This window comes from Hibiscus syriacus, unplaced genomic scaffold, assembly GCF_006381635.1.
Source record: "Hibiscus syriacus cultivar Baekdansim isolate YM2019G1 unplaced genomic scaffold, ASM638163v2 tig00111238_pilon, whole genome shotgun sequence".
Lineage (NCBI taxonomy): Eukaryota > Viridiplantae > Streptophyta > Magnoliopsida > Malvales > Malvaceae > Hibiscus > Hibiscus syriacus.
Window position 1 is genome coordinate 2244689 of NW_024063030.1, and position 13721 is coordinate 2258409.

The following is a 13721-nucleotide window of genomic DNA, read 5'->3' on the forward strand; positions in this document are numbered from 1 at the left end:
TGGATATTATTTAAAATTACCTTAATAAAATGCAAGGTTTCAACATCAGCCAATTGATTTCTTTCAGAGAATTGCCTCACTAACCAATTGCAGGTGACAAATCAAACCATAAGAGCCATACGGAATAAAAGAAGTCCATTTATCCAAATGGAGGGAATATGGACATTGGCAGGACCGATTTGAAGACCAATTCTTTCCACCTTGCTAGCATACTCCAAGGCGAAACAAGACAGAATCTTTCAACAACATAAATTTCTTTCTAGGTAATAAATGGAGATGAAAAATCCCCGTCTGACAGTCTGACACAATTGTTGACCAAAATAAACCAAGTCACATCATTGGGTATGAAGCCAGACTCCACGCCTCTTTGTATAAATAAACAGGCCTCATCAAACATGCCCTCTTTGCAGTGCCAACTGATCAACGTGTTATAAGTAATAGCATCAGGATAAATTACTTCAGCTTCTAATTTGTCAAACAAACTCAAAGCCTCCCTTATTCGTCCGGTTCTACATAGACCATTTATCAGACTGTTATAGGTTACTAGATCCGGCGTTAAACCTCGATGAATCATTTCTTTTAGAAATTCAAGTGCATTATCGACTTTCCTAGCCTTACAAAAGCCATCTATCAGTATATTACAAGATATGTTACTTGGAACAAATCCTTTCCTTGTCATTTCTTCAAACAATCCTAAGCCTTTTTCGATTGCCCCAGCTCGACAAAGGGCCTTTATTGGGCCATTGCATGTGATTTCATCAAGGGGGCATCCTCTAAATAACATTTCATTTACAAGCTTAAGTGCTTCTTGGATCTCACCCCACCTTAAAAAAGCATGAATCAGAGTGTTGTATGTTACTTTGTTGGCAATAACACCCTCAACCATCATGTTGTGATACAGACCCAATGTTGCTTCCATTGATGACCTTGCATAAACCAGATATTAGTGAATTAAACGTAAATATATCAGGCTTAGATCCTTTTCTTGACATTTCATCAAACAAATCCCGTGCTTCATGGATTTTCCCACCCTTGCATAGTGCATTTATTAGGGTATTATACACAGCAGTATTCAGCCTGACTCCTTCAGCTGACATGCCGTTTAGCATGTTACCAACTTCCTCTACCCGACCTTCCTTGCATAATCCATCAATCAAAATTGAGTATGTTATCACATTGGGCTTACAACCCTTTCTTTCCATCTCATTAACCAAATCCAAAGCTGAACATAGACATCCTTGCTTGCAAAGTCCATGAATCAAAATGTTAAATGTAAAAACATCAGGTTTACAGTCAATACTTAACATGATATCATACATGACAGTCTTAGCTTCTTCAAAACGTCCGCTTGCCACATATCCATTTATCAAGGTGTTGAAGATAACAACATTTGGGTTGGGCACTTTGTGTAATAATGCCCTTGCTTCATCAACATAGCCTGCTTTACATAACCCCTGCATTAACAACCCATAAGAAAGGGCATCAGGGGTGAAGCCTCGGAGAAGCATCCGATCAACCACTTTCGCTGCCTCATGGATACGGTCAAGCTTGCAAAGGCCATAGATAACATCATTAAAAGTCTGAACATCAGGAGCACAACCCATCAGAAACATTTCTTCCAAAAGTTTCACTGCTTCAATAACTCTGTTTCTTTTCGACAATGCATGTGTCAAAGTATTGTAAATGACTGAGTTAGGCACACATCAATGTCTCGTCATATCCCTAAGCAGTGAGCATGCAGAATCTACTTCATTATCCATACAAAGGGCTTTCATTACCAAACCAAATGTAAGAACATCAGGAGATATACCCTTATTTAACATGTCATAAAAAACATTCGGAGTTTTATAACAATTCCCATCTACAAGAATACTCAAGACTGTATTCTAAGATCTAAATGTTGTTTCACAAAAGTAAACACTCTTCATATCCAATAATAGTCTAGTAGCCTGACCTGGCAAACCGGCTATTCCATAATATTTCATGATCGAAATGAAGAGTGATTCTCTAAAAACGACCCCTTCTTCTTTTATTTGCATCAATAACCTATCTATAGCTTTAAATTCATTAGCTGCCCCAAGTTTTTCAATAATAACATAATACACGTCAAAAGTATGACAATAGCCTTTCTGTGAACCCGCCCATTGAAACAACTTCAAAGATGTGGGAACATCAATTGGCAATTCAAGTAGTTTAGAAAGCTGATAAGGAGTAATCTTATTGAATGATTTTCGAAGTTCATCGAGGTCAAATGGTTTGAGTAATTTATGCCATTCATTCTCAGAATCTGACTGATTGCTCTGGGAATGATGCCCAGATGAGAAAACTGAACATGGGGTTTTAGAAACAGATTGTAGCCTTTTTCTAAATGCAAGTTTTTTCAATCTTCTCAACATTACTCTAAATAGGTAGCTCCAAAATCAGAAAATTTACCTCTTTGCTGACGAAAATTTCTGGAAAAACGTTGTTGTAATGCTGTCCTGTACTGAGATTGAGTTGTGATTTTGGCTTCCCCGGCGTACGATCAGCAGCTGCTTTAAAAGGTTGGGGTTTTGCCGCTTTGGAAGTGAGTGGAAAAGAACCTTAATGCTGATATCGGACCTCGAACTATATCAAATTTTCAGTTCGGTACTTAATTTCTTCCTACTCTTTGATTATTAAATCTCTATGGCCATAAAACATTGATATGAGAACGCTGCCACATGATGTTTCTTTATTGTTTTATAATATGCAAAATTGCAAATTATATGATTTATTATATTTTAAAAGTATTTTTTTAAAATACTTTTAAAATATATAAATATAAATTTTAATAATTTTAAAAAAGTTAAACTATAGAAAATTACAAAATTCAAAAATTACAATGTGTAATTTTTTTTATTTTAAGTGTCTAATTTATTTGATTGAATTAAGCGTTTATATTAATAAAAAAAAATTAAGCGTTTAACCTTCTATTTTGCAATATTTTCTAAGTAGTCCGTTAAAAGAAGTTACTCAATTGAATGAGCGACGTGTATTGGTTTAGCGATCCCAACACCCATGCACGCAAACAGTACTGAAACAAAACTCCCCAATGCAGACATGGAGACTAAACCACGCAGCACCTATCTCCATGGAACCAACCATAACAACCAATACAGCACGTGAAAGCAGCTCCAGAAAGATGCAGTGATCGATGGTAACTCAACCGGTGGACACCAAACTGTACTACCAGCTCAACCACTCAACAGCTCCCAGGCGTCGAGCGAGTCGAAATTCCCATCACACGAACCTGCATTCACATAGGGCAGCCCCGTGTCTAAGCAGCAGACGTTATGCATCAGAGAAGAAGCACCAGGGCTGTCATATGATCACCTCGCTGAAATACCAACAAAAATGACCCTCCAGCAGAAACCACACCTTCGAAAAACAGGAACCACAACACAGCAGGCAAAAAACTAGAGCAAGCAATATACATTGAAAGACATTCAAACCTCTAGAACCCACAATAAGAGCCACTCCAACACGCTCAAGCAACTGTTAAAATTACATATCAACCCCAAATAAACGATTCTGGATTTCTGATAAAATCATGCGCATAGGGGAATTCCATAGGCCAATTGCTATTTGCCCAACAACCGATCCTCACAATGATAACATAAAAAATTCTAGTGTCAGAATTAGGAGCTCTGTTAAAGACGGCATCATTCCTAGAAGTCCACACGGACCAAAGAATACCAAAAAAACTTAACAACCATTGCTTCTTTACCTTCTTCCTCACCTTCTGCTCATTCCATATGCAAATCAACGATTTCACATAGCCAGGGACCACGAACCAGGTAAAAAAATTGAACTTAAAGAAGTCATAAGTAGAAAATAACAATATGGATCCTTTATGGGTAATGACTTCACAACTAATTTGGTAGTGGAGTTTTGGACTTTCTTTATGTTCTCAATTGTAAATTTATGATTTTTACTTAAAAATCCTGACAACAGTAACAAACTGCTTAAGCCTTCAATTGACGATTGCAGGATTCTTCCGCTCGATTTAGATCAAGTACATCTCCCATGTTGATGCTTTAGTATTCGAGTTTTCCTAGTAATTTCGTCAATTGAATTCTCTTAAAAGACTTTAGTTCTTATTTTAAATTGCTTTGGTTGATGCTCGTAAAGCCAATTCTATTTCAATGGGATTCTAGGGAATTCGCTCATCTTAATAGTCAAGCTGTCGTACAATTAGGGACCAAACTATTGAAGGGTTGGGAGGTCTCTTACGGAAGCTGCTCTCAACCTGGTGTTGGGGGTAGTCTACTATCTTATCTCCCCCTTACCCCATATATATGGAAAAAAAGGACAGCCATTTTTTTATATAAAATAATTTTACTCCTCTCAACATTTACATGATTGTCTTTAAAAGAGTAGCTATAAATATATTTATTGAAGTTTGATTTCGTATACAAAGTTTCAGATTATTTTCAATTTGATAGATAAAACCATGAAATTTAATATGCGAAGACGTGCAATACTTGTGTGAGTGGGTCATCCAACTCGTCAAGAATAAGGTGACCTTAATTTAAAGAAATGATTGTTGAAGACAAAAAAAAGTCACATTGAAAACATAGTTTAGAATAAAGAAAGGGTAGAATTACTTTCGTGATGGTGTCCGGATTGATTTGCATAAAGAAATGACAAGCGTGTCGTCTACCACAAAATACATCACCACCATAAACACTTCAGGGTTTATGATCTATGGTCTCACTGGTGGATCAATCCTTAGTTCAAGATGAGTATATATTCTATCTTAAATTTATTTTTTTATATATTTTTTTTATTTTATTAATTATATAAAATTTAAAATTTTATTTATGTCTATCTCATATGTATATATATATTTGGTTGCTGTTGTCTATAAAATTTTGTTACCTGACAATAGCTATTACCAAACCCCATTATTTCCCTATATTTCTTTATCTAATGTTCTTCACAAGTCTTTTGATTATCACTTTACTTCTAATATTTTAAGGGTAGATATGGGCAGAGTAGCCTTCTAGATAGATTGTGAAAAATATTTATTGTGCAGAAAAATGTTAGTGAATATATCAAATAATATATTTATCAAGATTATATATTTTTAGTTTAATTGAAAAATGAGTACTAAAATTATATTCCTTATTTATTTGAAGTGTTTATTTTATTAAAATAGTTGTTCAGCCTTTTTTATTATCGATTAAGGTATCTAGTCATTAAGGATAGTTAAAAAAATATTATTCAATTAGTATTTGACACATAACATGATTTTTTATTTTTTAAAAAACAAAATCATTAATTTTCTAAACCATACACTCATTCTATCTTCAAACTCACATCATTATGACATCTCCCTTCGTGTGGCATGTCGTCGTCCGAAACAAAATAATTGTAACATTTAGTCGCTAGTTCCGTCGAATGAGATTATTTTTTTACCCAACTATAGTTTATCTATCATCGTGGGCGAGATTGTACCGCCATCCGAACCAAAATTAAATTGTTCGAACCTTCGCTCACCATCTAATCTCTAACCATTTAAGAGGATGTGAGGATTTAGGAATTTGGAATTTTTTTTTTAAAAAAATTGAAATTTAATATTTTTTAAATTTTTGGAAAATTAATATTAATAAAAAAGTAATATGATATGTCGATCAACCATTGGATGATATATATTTTTAACAGTTATTGACAGGATGGCATTAAAGTGATAATAAAATTAATTTTAGAAATTATAACCGAATAAACATTAAACACTTGCTTAAAAAGAAGATATTTTAAACTTTTATAGATAATTTAGATCCGGACAACAGATTACGACGACCGAATTGAGCTAATAGGTAACTTGTTGCCCAAAAGAAAAAGAAAAGTATTGGTGAGTTGAAAATTGTGAACTTGTTAATCAAAGCAGGTCCCTCTACCATTACCTACTTGTATATTACCTAGACCAAAGCTCAAACCAACCAGATCAGCCCAAAGCAAAACACCAAACATACACCTTCTCGCTTTTGTTTCCCCTGTACTTTCACGCTCCACTTCTTTTTCTAACTCTCGCCGGCAATGGAGGCCAACCCAGACCGGCACGATTTCATCTTTCGGTCCACCCTCCCTGACATTTACATCCCAAATCACCTCCCTTTGCATACTTACTGCTTTGACAACATTTCCCACTTTAAAGATCGTCCTTGCTTGATCAATGGTCCTACTGGTCGGATTTATTCTTATGCCGAAGTCGAGCTCACTTCTCGGAAAGTGGCCGCCGGACTCAACAAATTCGGCATCCAACAGGGAGATGTTATCATGCTTTTGCTTCAGAACTCGCCGGAATTCGTCTTTGCTTTCCTTGGTGCATCGTTCCGAGGAGCAATCAGCACTACCGCCAATCCCTTTTACACGCCGGCGGAGATTGCGAAACAGGCGACGGCGTCCAAAACTAGGCTGCTTATAACTCAAGCGGTTTACGCGGAGAAAGTGAAGAATTTCGCTAAAGAAAACGACATCAAGATCGTGACGATAGATACGCCACCGGAGGGTTGTTGGCATTTCTCGGAGTTGATTCAGGTGGACGAGGATGAAATCCCAGCCGTCAAGATCAACCCAGACGATGTTGTGGCCCTTCCGTACTCATCTGGAACTACGGGGTTACCGAAAGGGGTGATGTTGACTCATAAAAGTCTCGTAACAAGCGTGGCCCAACAGGTTGATGGAGAGAATCCCAACCTTTATTTCCACGAGAGAGATGTGATTCTCTGCGTGCTGCCTTTATTCCACATATATTCACTTAATTCCGTGTTGCTCTGCTCTTTGAGAGTAGGGGCTGCAATCTTGATCATGCAGAAGTTTGAGATTGTGACGTTAATGGAGCTTGTGGAGAAATACAAGGTAACCATCTCCCCTTTCGTTCCGCCCATCGTTTTGGCCATTGCCAAGACTCCGGACGTCCATAAATACGACCTTTCGTCTATCCGAATGGTGATGTCCGGCGCTGCTCCAATGGGAAAGGAGCTAGAGGATGCTGTTAGAGCCAGACTTCCAAACGCTAAACTGGGACAGGTAACATGCTTAATTAACTTTGATGTTAACATGTTTATGTCTAGGATGCATTGAAGGCCCTTAAAATTTTAATTTTTTTTATAAATTCATTCCTGACATAAAACCTTCGATCCAACTCTATTTATGTCAGATTTGGAGGGTTGTAGATTGGGTTTCATATGCAACGACAAACCTATTAGTAATGAAATCTTATTAGGAAGTGCCTCTAAAAGTACTCCAGATTGCTAGGAAGAGCCTCTAAAAGTCCTCCAGATGGGGTAGCACAGCCATGTTTCTTATTGTCGTTATTTGATAAAGACAAAAAATCTCATTGTTTTTTAAAATAATTTTCTTCGAAATTTTCGGACCAAAATAATTTTCTTTCCAATAAATTATACCACCAATATTAATTTCCTCTAATAAATGCTGGTGATGCGATGAGTTTTACTCTTCTTCTCTACCATAACATAAAGTTGAAACAAAATTGACCTACCAAGTTCTGTTTATAATTAAAGGAAATCAAGCATGAAATAAATGCAAAAGCATGAGTGAATCCCGCACCACCCAACAAAGAAAAAATATCAACTGTTGTTCCATTAATATGCATTTTGGTGCTGGTTAGGGGAGTAACCGCAATATAAATGGGTTTGTGGCGGTGAGTACAGGGCTACGGGATGACTGAGGCAGGGCCGGTGCTGGCCATGAACTTGGCTTTTGCGAAACAGCCGTGGGAGACAAAATCTGGTGCATGTGGCACGGTCGTAAGGAATGCGGAAATGAAGATTGTGGATCCCCAAACTGGGGCCTCGCTTCCACGAAATCAGTCGGGGGAAATTTGCATTCGGGGTGCTCAGATCATGAAAGGTATAAAACCGTTTCAATTTTACATTTTTATTTAGTTTTTTTTATACATTAATGCAACGATTACTATCTCAGTAATAAAAATTCATATTATTCTTTTTTTAAATCTCAAATTTGATAATTATGTGTATTTTTTATATTTTTATTATCAATTAATTTTCAAATAAACATCACTTTACAATTACATCTCGTACTAATAAAAATAAAACATCATTTATTAATTTGTAGTCAAATTTTAACACTTCATCTAGATAACCAATTTGTTTGGTGGGATGCATCTTTTGCAGGCCCAAATAGGGTTGTAAGTGAGACGAGACAGATCGCGAGCTACTCAAGATCGAATCGATTAAGGCTCGATAAATACTCGGATCGAATGGATTCGACTCGAGCTTGAGCTCGACTCGAGTTCTTAACGAGCCGAAACGAGCTACTCGATATTCGACTCGAAAAGCTCGTGAGCAGATCGCAAATATAATATATTAAGATTTTATTTTTTTAGAAAATAAATTATTAATAATATTAAAATTTATGTATTAATTTATTTTTAAAATTAAGTAAGATTTTTATGTATTTAAGGTTTATGTTCGAGTTTGAGTTTGAAGTTTCAATCGAGTTAAGTTTAAGTTTTTTTTTTTTCATTTCGAGCCTTTTCGAGCTGCTCACGAGCTTCAGTTCAGGATTTCGAGTTCGAGTCGAGCTTGAAAGTTTTAAACTCGCGAGTTTTCGAGTCGAATCGAGTTCTATTTCAGAGTTTTTGAGTCGAGTCGAGTCGAGCTCAGCAATACTCGAGCTCGACTCGGCTCGTTTACACCCCTAGGCCCAAAAGTCAAAGCCTTAGCACAAGTTGTTATTAGTAAACAAGAAATGTTCAAAATTGCAGACCTTGATAACAACTTGATAGTATTTCATTTTTAATATATATATATATGTGTTAGTTTTATAATATTTGTTAATAATTCAACTCATATTTCATGATCTATTAATTATATAATATTTTAAATCAATTAAAATATTTACTATTTTTTAATCAAAAAGACTTCTATTGAATATATATTGAAAAATTCTACTAATATTATTAAATTCATTTACACTAATTAATATCCTTAAAAGTCCTCCCTTGTGATATATATCGTATGTTGGTAGATACAAGATATTTATGCTTTGTATATGGTGAATGACATCCCACATGCATTTTAGGCACAATAATACAATGTTTCTAATTGTGATTTTTTTGTGCAACATTGATTTTGAATATATATTGCAAGGTCTTTTAATTCATCTTTCCCAGCTCTTGATTACGACTTCTACCTAAGACAATAATGGCTTTTGATTGGGGAATGACATGCCAAACATGCATCGTTGGATATGGAATATAGCTTCATTCTTTTTACTTTATTTTCATTTCATATAATCATATAGTGATAATTGATGAAACACCTAATAAATTATGAAATAAATTTGATGTTGTTTAGGTTATCTCAATGATCCTGAAGCCACAGAGAGAACAATAGACAAAGATGGATGGTTGCGCACAGGTGACATTGGCTACATTGACGATGATGATGAACTTTTCATTGTTGATCGATTGAAGGAACTAATAAAGTACAAAGGCTTTCAAGTGGCACCTGCTGAGCTCGAAGCAATGTTGATTTCCCATCCTAACATCTCCGATGCCGCTGTTGTACCGTAAGTCTCCCTTAACACAACCACGTTGAGCAATAATTCGAGTCGTGCAATCACATCAGTTTCTATCATATATGTATTTCAGTATGAAAGATGAAGCAGCCGGAGAGGTTCCAGTTGCATTCGTTGTGAGATCCAATGGTTCCAAGATCACCGAGGATGAGATTAAACAATTCATCTCAAAGCAGGTAATACCAAAAGTTGTTTGTAATGTTAAACCGAGTACTCAATTATCTGAATAATGTATATGGCTCCCATGGTTTGATTTATTATTGCACAGGTTGTGTTTTACAAGAGGCTTGGCCAGGTTTTCTTCACGGATGCCATCCCTAAAGCTCCCTCAGGCAAGATTTTGCGGAAAGACCTACGAGCAAAGCTTGCTGCAGATGCACCCAACTAGCCCAAAGAGGACATGTACGGTCGCATTCCATGTAGAAAATGCTATCAGCAGATGTACCCAACTAGCCTAAATGTGTTGCGCTGGTGATTTTTAATCACAAGGAATTGAATTTGTCACTTTTGGAAAACCGAGAGTTGAGGATCAGAGGAAACTGGTACTCTATTGGGGCTTTTCATGAAAATGTTTGTAGTTCTTTATGTATATGATTTTGTGGACAAATTGGAAAGAAAAAAAAAACAGAAACAATTGTTGTAGAACATATGTTTGGAGAAGTTGAAACTATCATCTGTTGTGTTTATATCTCCGTTTTCTATTATTCAATTGGTGTTTCAATCTTTGCTTTATTACTTGTGTGCATGCCAACTTTGCCCAAATATATTCATCGTGGTGATTTTCTGGATCGAGGTCGATTGATAAGACAATCGCTTTCTCTAAAAATTTAAAATTATAATATATGTTAAATTTCTTTATGTATATTTTATTAATTTTTTTTAATCTTAAAATTTTATTATTCTACTATTTTTTCAAAAAAAAATATTTTTTAAAAAATATATATAAAATGATCCCAATTTTTTTTTCATTTTGTGTGTGAAGAAACTCTAGTTTTAAATTGTCTTTGATTTCTCGATGATAAAACATCTTCTTCAAATCCCAAGAGTGGGGAGGTGGAGAAAGAGGAACTAAGTTGTATATTTTGATTCCACGCTATCGGATATTGAATATATAAATCAAAGTTGCTTGGGATTTTTTGAGTTTTTGGTTGAGTTTTATTAATTTTAAAATGGTTTAGGTAAAATCTAAATTGATAGACTAATAAGAGATAATTAGGTGAGCTCGTTGATCCCTTGAGTGGTTGGAGAAGACGTTGAAGAATGATAATTGCAACACCAGTGTGAAATATGGATGAAATTGTAAAACTTTCAAATTTGGATAAAGAAGATAAAATAAAAAAGGGAAAATAACATGGATGACACATAAATTTTATTTTAAAAAAAGTAGTACATGTCAGCAGACTTCCATATCACTTTTTCATTTATGATTTAACATTTTAGTGACCAAAATAAAAAAATTAAAAGTTTAATTATTAAATTATTTAAAAAAAACTTTAACGATCAAAATAATAATGAAAAATTAAGTGATAGATTTTATAATTTATTTTTTAAAATAAATTTAAAAATATAATTAATATCATCCTAACCTTCGTTAGCCACTGAGAGGCTAGTTAATAATTTGTTACTGTGGTTGTTAGGATTGGAATGCCAGCATGTCTAGGCTGGCATAACCATATGGAAGGTTCTAGCAGGTCTTGTAAAACCATATATACGAACTCTTTACTAATGAAAAATCAAGGTATTTGTTATAATCAAAGTCAATGAAAACCTAATAACCTTGCTTATTAGAATTATTATTATATTTCTTTATGTCAATGAATAATATACAACTCAAAGTGGGGTTGACAAGTAACCTATGATTTGGGCTTCAAGTGCATGAAGTTGGTGGGGAAATAGAGCCTGAACAAGTTGAAAGCGGAGATGGAAGCGATGAAAATCATTGCGACACTTGATACGAAGCCGCAGAGCAGCGACCCTCCGATTTGGAAGCAGAATTGAGTGTATTTATTGCACCACTTTACCCATTGGAAGTTCTCTTCTCCCGTCACCACCAGAAGCGAATGCTCCGTTGCCGCTAAGTGCCCTGCAAACACCACGTACACTGCTGCCTGACAAAGCATTTCAAAAGAGAGAGATGCATCATATCGAACTAACCACTGTGGTTCTGGTTTAAATAATCTTGGATCGGATGAAACATTAGAGGATGGGTAAAAAATATCTACCTGGTCCAAAACAAAACGAAGCCAAGCTACATACGTGCAAGATTGCAATGATCTTCCTTTGCACCAGGCTGAGAACGAAGAACAACTTAGTTGAAGTAGGTTATAAGCAGCAGCCAATGAATCGATATACACCAATCCACTGTCAAAAGTTTTATCAGAATCATTCAAAAGACATATGTATTTGTTCTTTTACAAGTGATAAAAGATAAAAATCTTACACGAGAGCACGTAAATCCTGGAAGGAAGCTTTCTTTTCAATGTAGAAGACGACATTTCTTTGAGAGTCGAAGCCAACTAAGAAAGCAGTCAAAACCAACATCGATAACGCAGTAAGTCTAAGCAAGGCTTCCATTTTCTGAATCCCCGATTCCATCTCTCTTTCTGGTTCCAATCAATTATCCAACGTTCTGCCTCTTTATATATAATGAAAATCGCTGAGACAGAAGAAAACCTGTGGTGTGGGAATTCTCCACGACGATACATATAGTATATAGGGTAAAATACACAAATGATCCCCGATCATAAGATGTTATTTTGTTGAGTCTTCGATCACTATAACTTATAAAATGATCATCTGATTATAAAGTATTATTTTTTAGTCCCTCAACTATTAAAAGTTATAAAATAGTCACCAAACTATTGATATGTTACAAACTCGTTATTTTTTGTTAAAAAATTGATGACAGTTTGAGTTGGCTGTTAACTTGCTAACCATGATATGATAAAATTTGATATCAGAATCTCAAACAACTATACAACTCAAATAGTTATGTGATCAGATTTATGATATATCAATCAACAAGTTAATGTTCAACTTAGATGAACGTCGATGTTTTAAGAAAGTAATGCTATATAGTCAGTATACCATATTTGTAATTTTGATAATTGAGGATTTAACAAATCAAATAGTCGGTTCGTGTACTTTACCCTATTATTTATTATATATATTGTAGCTATACATTGGATGCAAAAGCTTGCGATAAGAATTAAAAACAATTGAATGAAATTAAAAGAAAAAAAAACTGATGTTTATTAAGTTCAATTTTGAAATTTGACTTTTTTTAAAAGTGAAAACATTTTGTATTGTTTGAAGTTTGGATATATTCTACTATGATATAATCGAAATTTAAATTCATTATCAAATATTTTTAAAAAATAAACATTAAAGGTAATTAGAAGTCTTGAGCAATTAAGAATGATAAAATTTCAGTCCAATCCTTTCAAAAGTTATAAATTAATATAATAATAAATTTACAGTCCATGCTCTTAAAAAATTCTATAATTGAATTTTGATCAATCTAAAAACAATTTCTAATTTCATCATAATTGCGAACAAAAAAATCGATCAATTAAATGATATAATTGACGTGCCAACCACTGAGTAATGAATTGGACGTAGCAATTTCATTTATATTTTTTTGCGATGGGATGAGAGTAATTGATGAAACCCTAATCAACAGTGTTATTTTGTAATCAACATATGTTGTTATTAAGATCAACAGCTGACTTAACTTACTCCGTTTCATACTCCGACACAATAATTATCATAAAAAAATTAATTTTAATATTTACCGTATGATAAAAACGAATTAGGACGGAAAACTGTTGATCTAAGTGTATTTAGATGGGACACTAATTATGGAGTTAATAAAAGCTGTCTCTCCGGTTGTCATTATCTGCCTTCTAAATTCAAAGTATATATATATATATATATATATTATGTACACTTCCGGTATAGCAAAATTATCGAGTTTTATATATTTTTAATAAAAATTAAATTTATGGCTAAAATAAAAATATAATTAAAATTATTCTAAAAGGTTTGAATTTTAATACTAGAAGCCAAGGCATCCATAGGAGTAAGAAAAACCTAGGGATGGGCACGGGGTTTCGACCAACCCGACCCAA

The 13721-nt window shown here is 34.5% G+C and overlaps 2 protein-coding genes and 1 pseudogene across 3 annotated transcripts; 1 reads left to right on the plus strand and 2 right to left on the minus strand.

Annotated features, from left to right (window-relative positions):
* LOC120157006 lies at positions 1-2396 on the minus strand (annotated as a pseudogene).
* A 3555-nt stretch (positions 2397-5951) lies between these two features.
* On the plus strand, positions 5952-10220 carry LOC120157125 (4-coumarate--CoA ligase 2-like). Of its 2 annotated transcripts, XM_039168375.1 has the most exons (6): positions 5952-7056; positions 7701-7899; positions 9369-9582; positions 9665-9767; positions 9860-9962; positions 10007-10220. In XM_039168375.1, exons 1-6 carry the CDS (start codon positions 6064-6066, stop codon positions 10012-10014), a joined length of 1620 nt encoding a protein of 539 aa, XP_039024306.1. In that variant the 5' UTR covers positions 5952-6063; the 3' UTR covers positions 10015-10220. The 2 variants fall into 2 exon arrangements, with proteins under 2 accessions (XP_039024306.1, XP_039024305.1); XM_039168374.1 differs by lacking the exon at positions 10007-10220 and having other exon boundaries at positions 9860-9998.
* A 1210-nt stretch (positions 10221-11430) lies between these two features.
* On the minus strand, positions 11431-12224 carry LOC120156871 (CASP-like protein XL3). The gene is made up of 3 exons (XM_039168137.1): positions 12032-12224; positions 11814-11952; positions 11431-11699 (listed from the first exon to the last, which is right to left on the minus strand). Exons 1-3 carry the CDS (start codon positions 12184-12186, stop codon positions 11445-11447), a joined length of 549 nt encoding a protein of 182 aa, XP_039024068.1. The 5' UTR covers positions 12187-12224; the 3' UTR covers positions 11431-11444.
* Positions 12225-13721: the final 1497 nt, after the last annotated feature.

What these genes read in the sequence shown, in the direction of transcription:
- LOC120156871 (XM_039168137.1), bottom strand. Translation starts at nt 12,186, where the DNA reads ATGGAATCGGGGATTCAGAAAATGGAAGCCTTGCTTAGACTTACTGCG. An exon ending in CAGGATTTACGTGCTCTCGT is followed by an intron (nt 11,953 to 12,031) that starts GTAAGATTTTTA and finishes AACTTTTGACAG; the next exon opens with TGGATTGGTGTATATCGATT. An exon ending in TTCGTTTTGTTTTGGACCAG is followed by an intron (nt 11,700 to 11,813) that starts GTAGATATTTTT and finishes ATGCTTTGTCAG; the next exon opens with GCAGCAGTGTACGTGGTGTT.
- LOC120157125 (XM_039168374.1), top strand. Translation starts at nt 6,064, where the DNA reads ATGGAGGCCAACCCAGACCGGCACGATTTCATCTTTCGGTCCACCCTC. An exon ending in CAAACGCTAAACTGGGACAG is followed by an intron (nt 7,057 to 7,700) that starts GTAACATGCTTA and finishes CGGTGAGTACAG; the next exon opens with GGCTACGGGATGACTGAGGC. An exon ending in TCCGATGCCGCTGTTGTACC is followed by an intron (nt 9,583 to 9,664) that starts GTAAGTCTCCCT and finishes TATGTATTTCAG; the next exon opens with TATGAAAGATGAAGCAGCCG.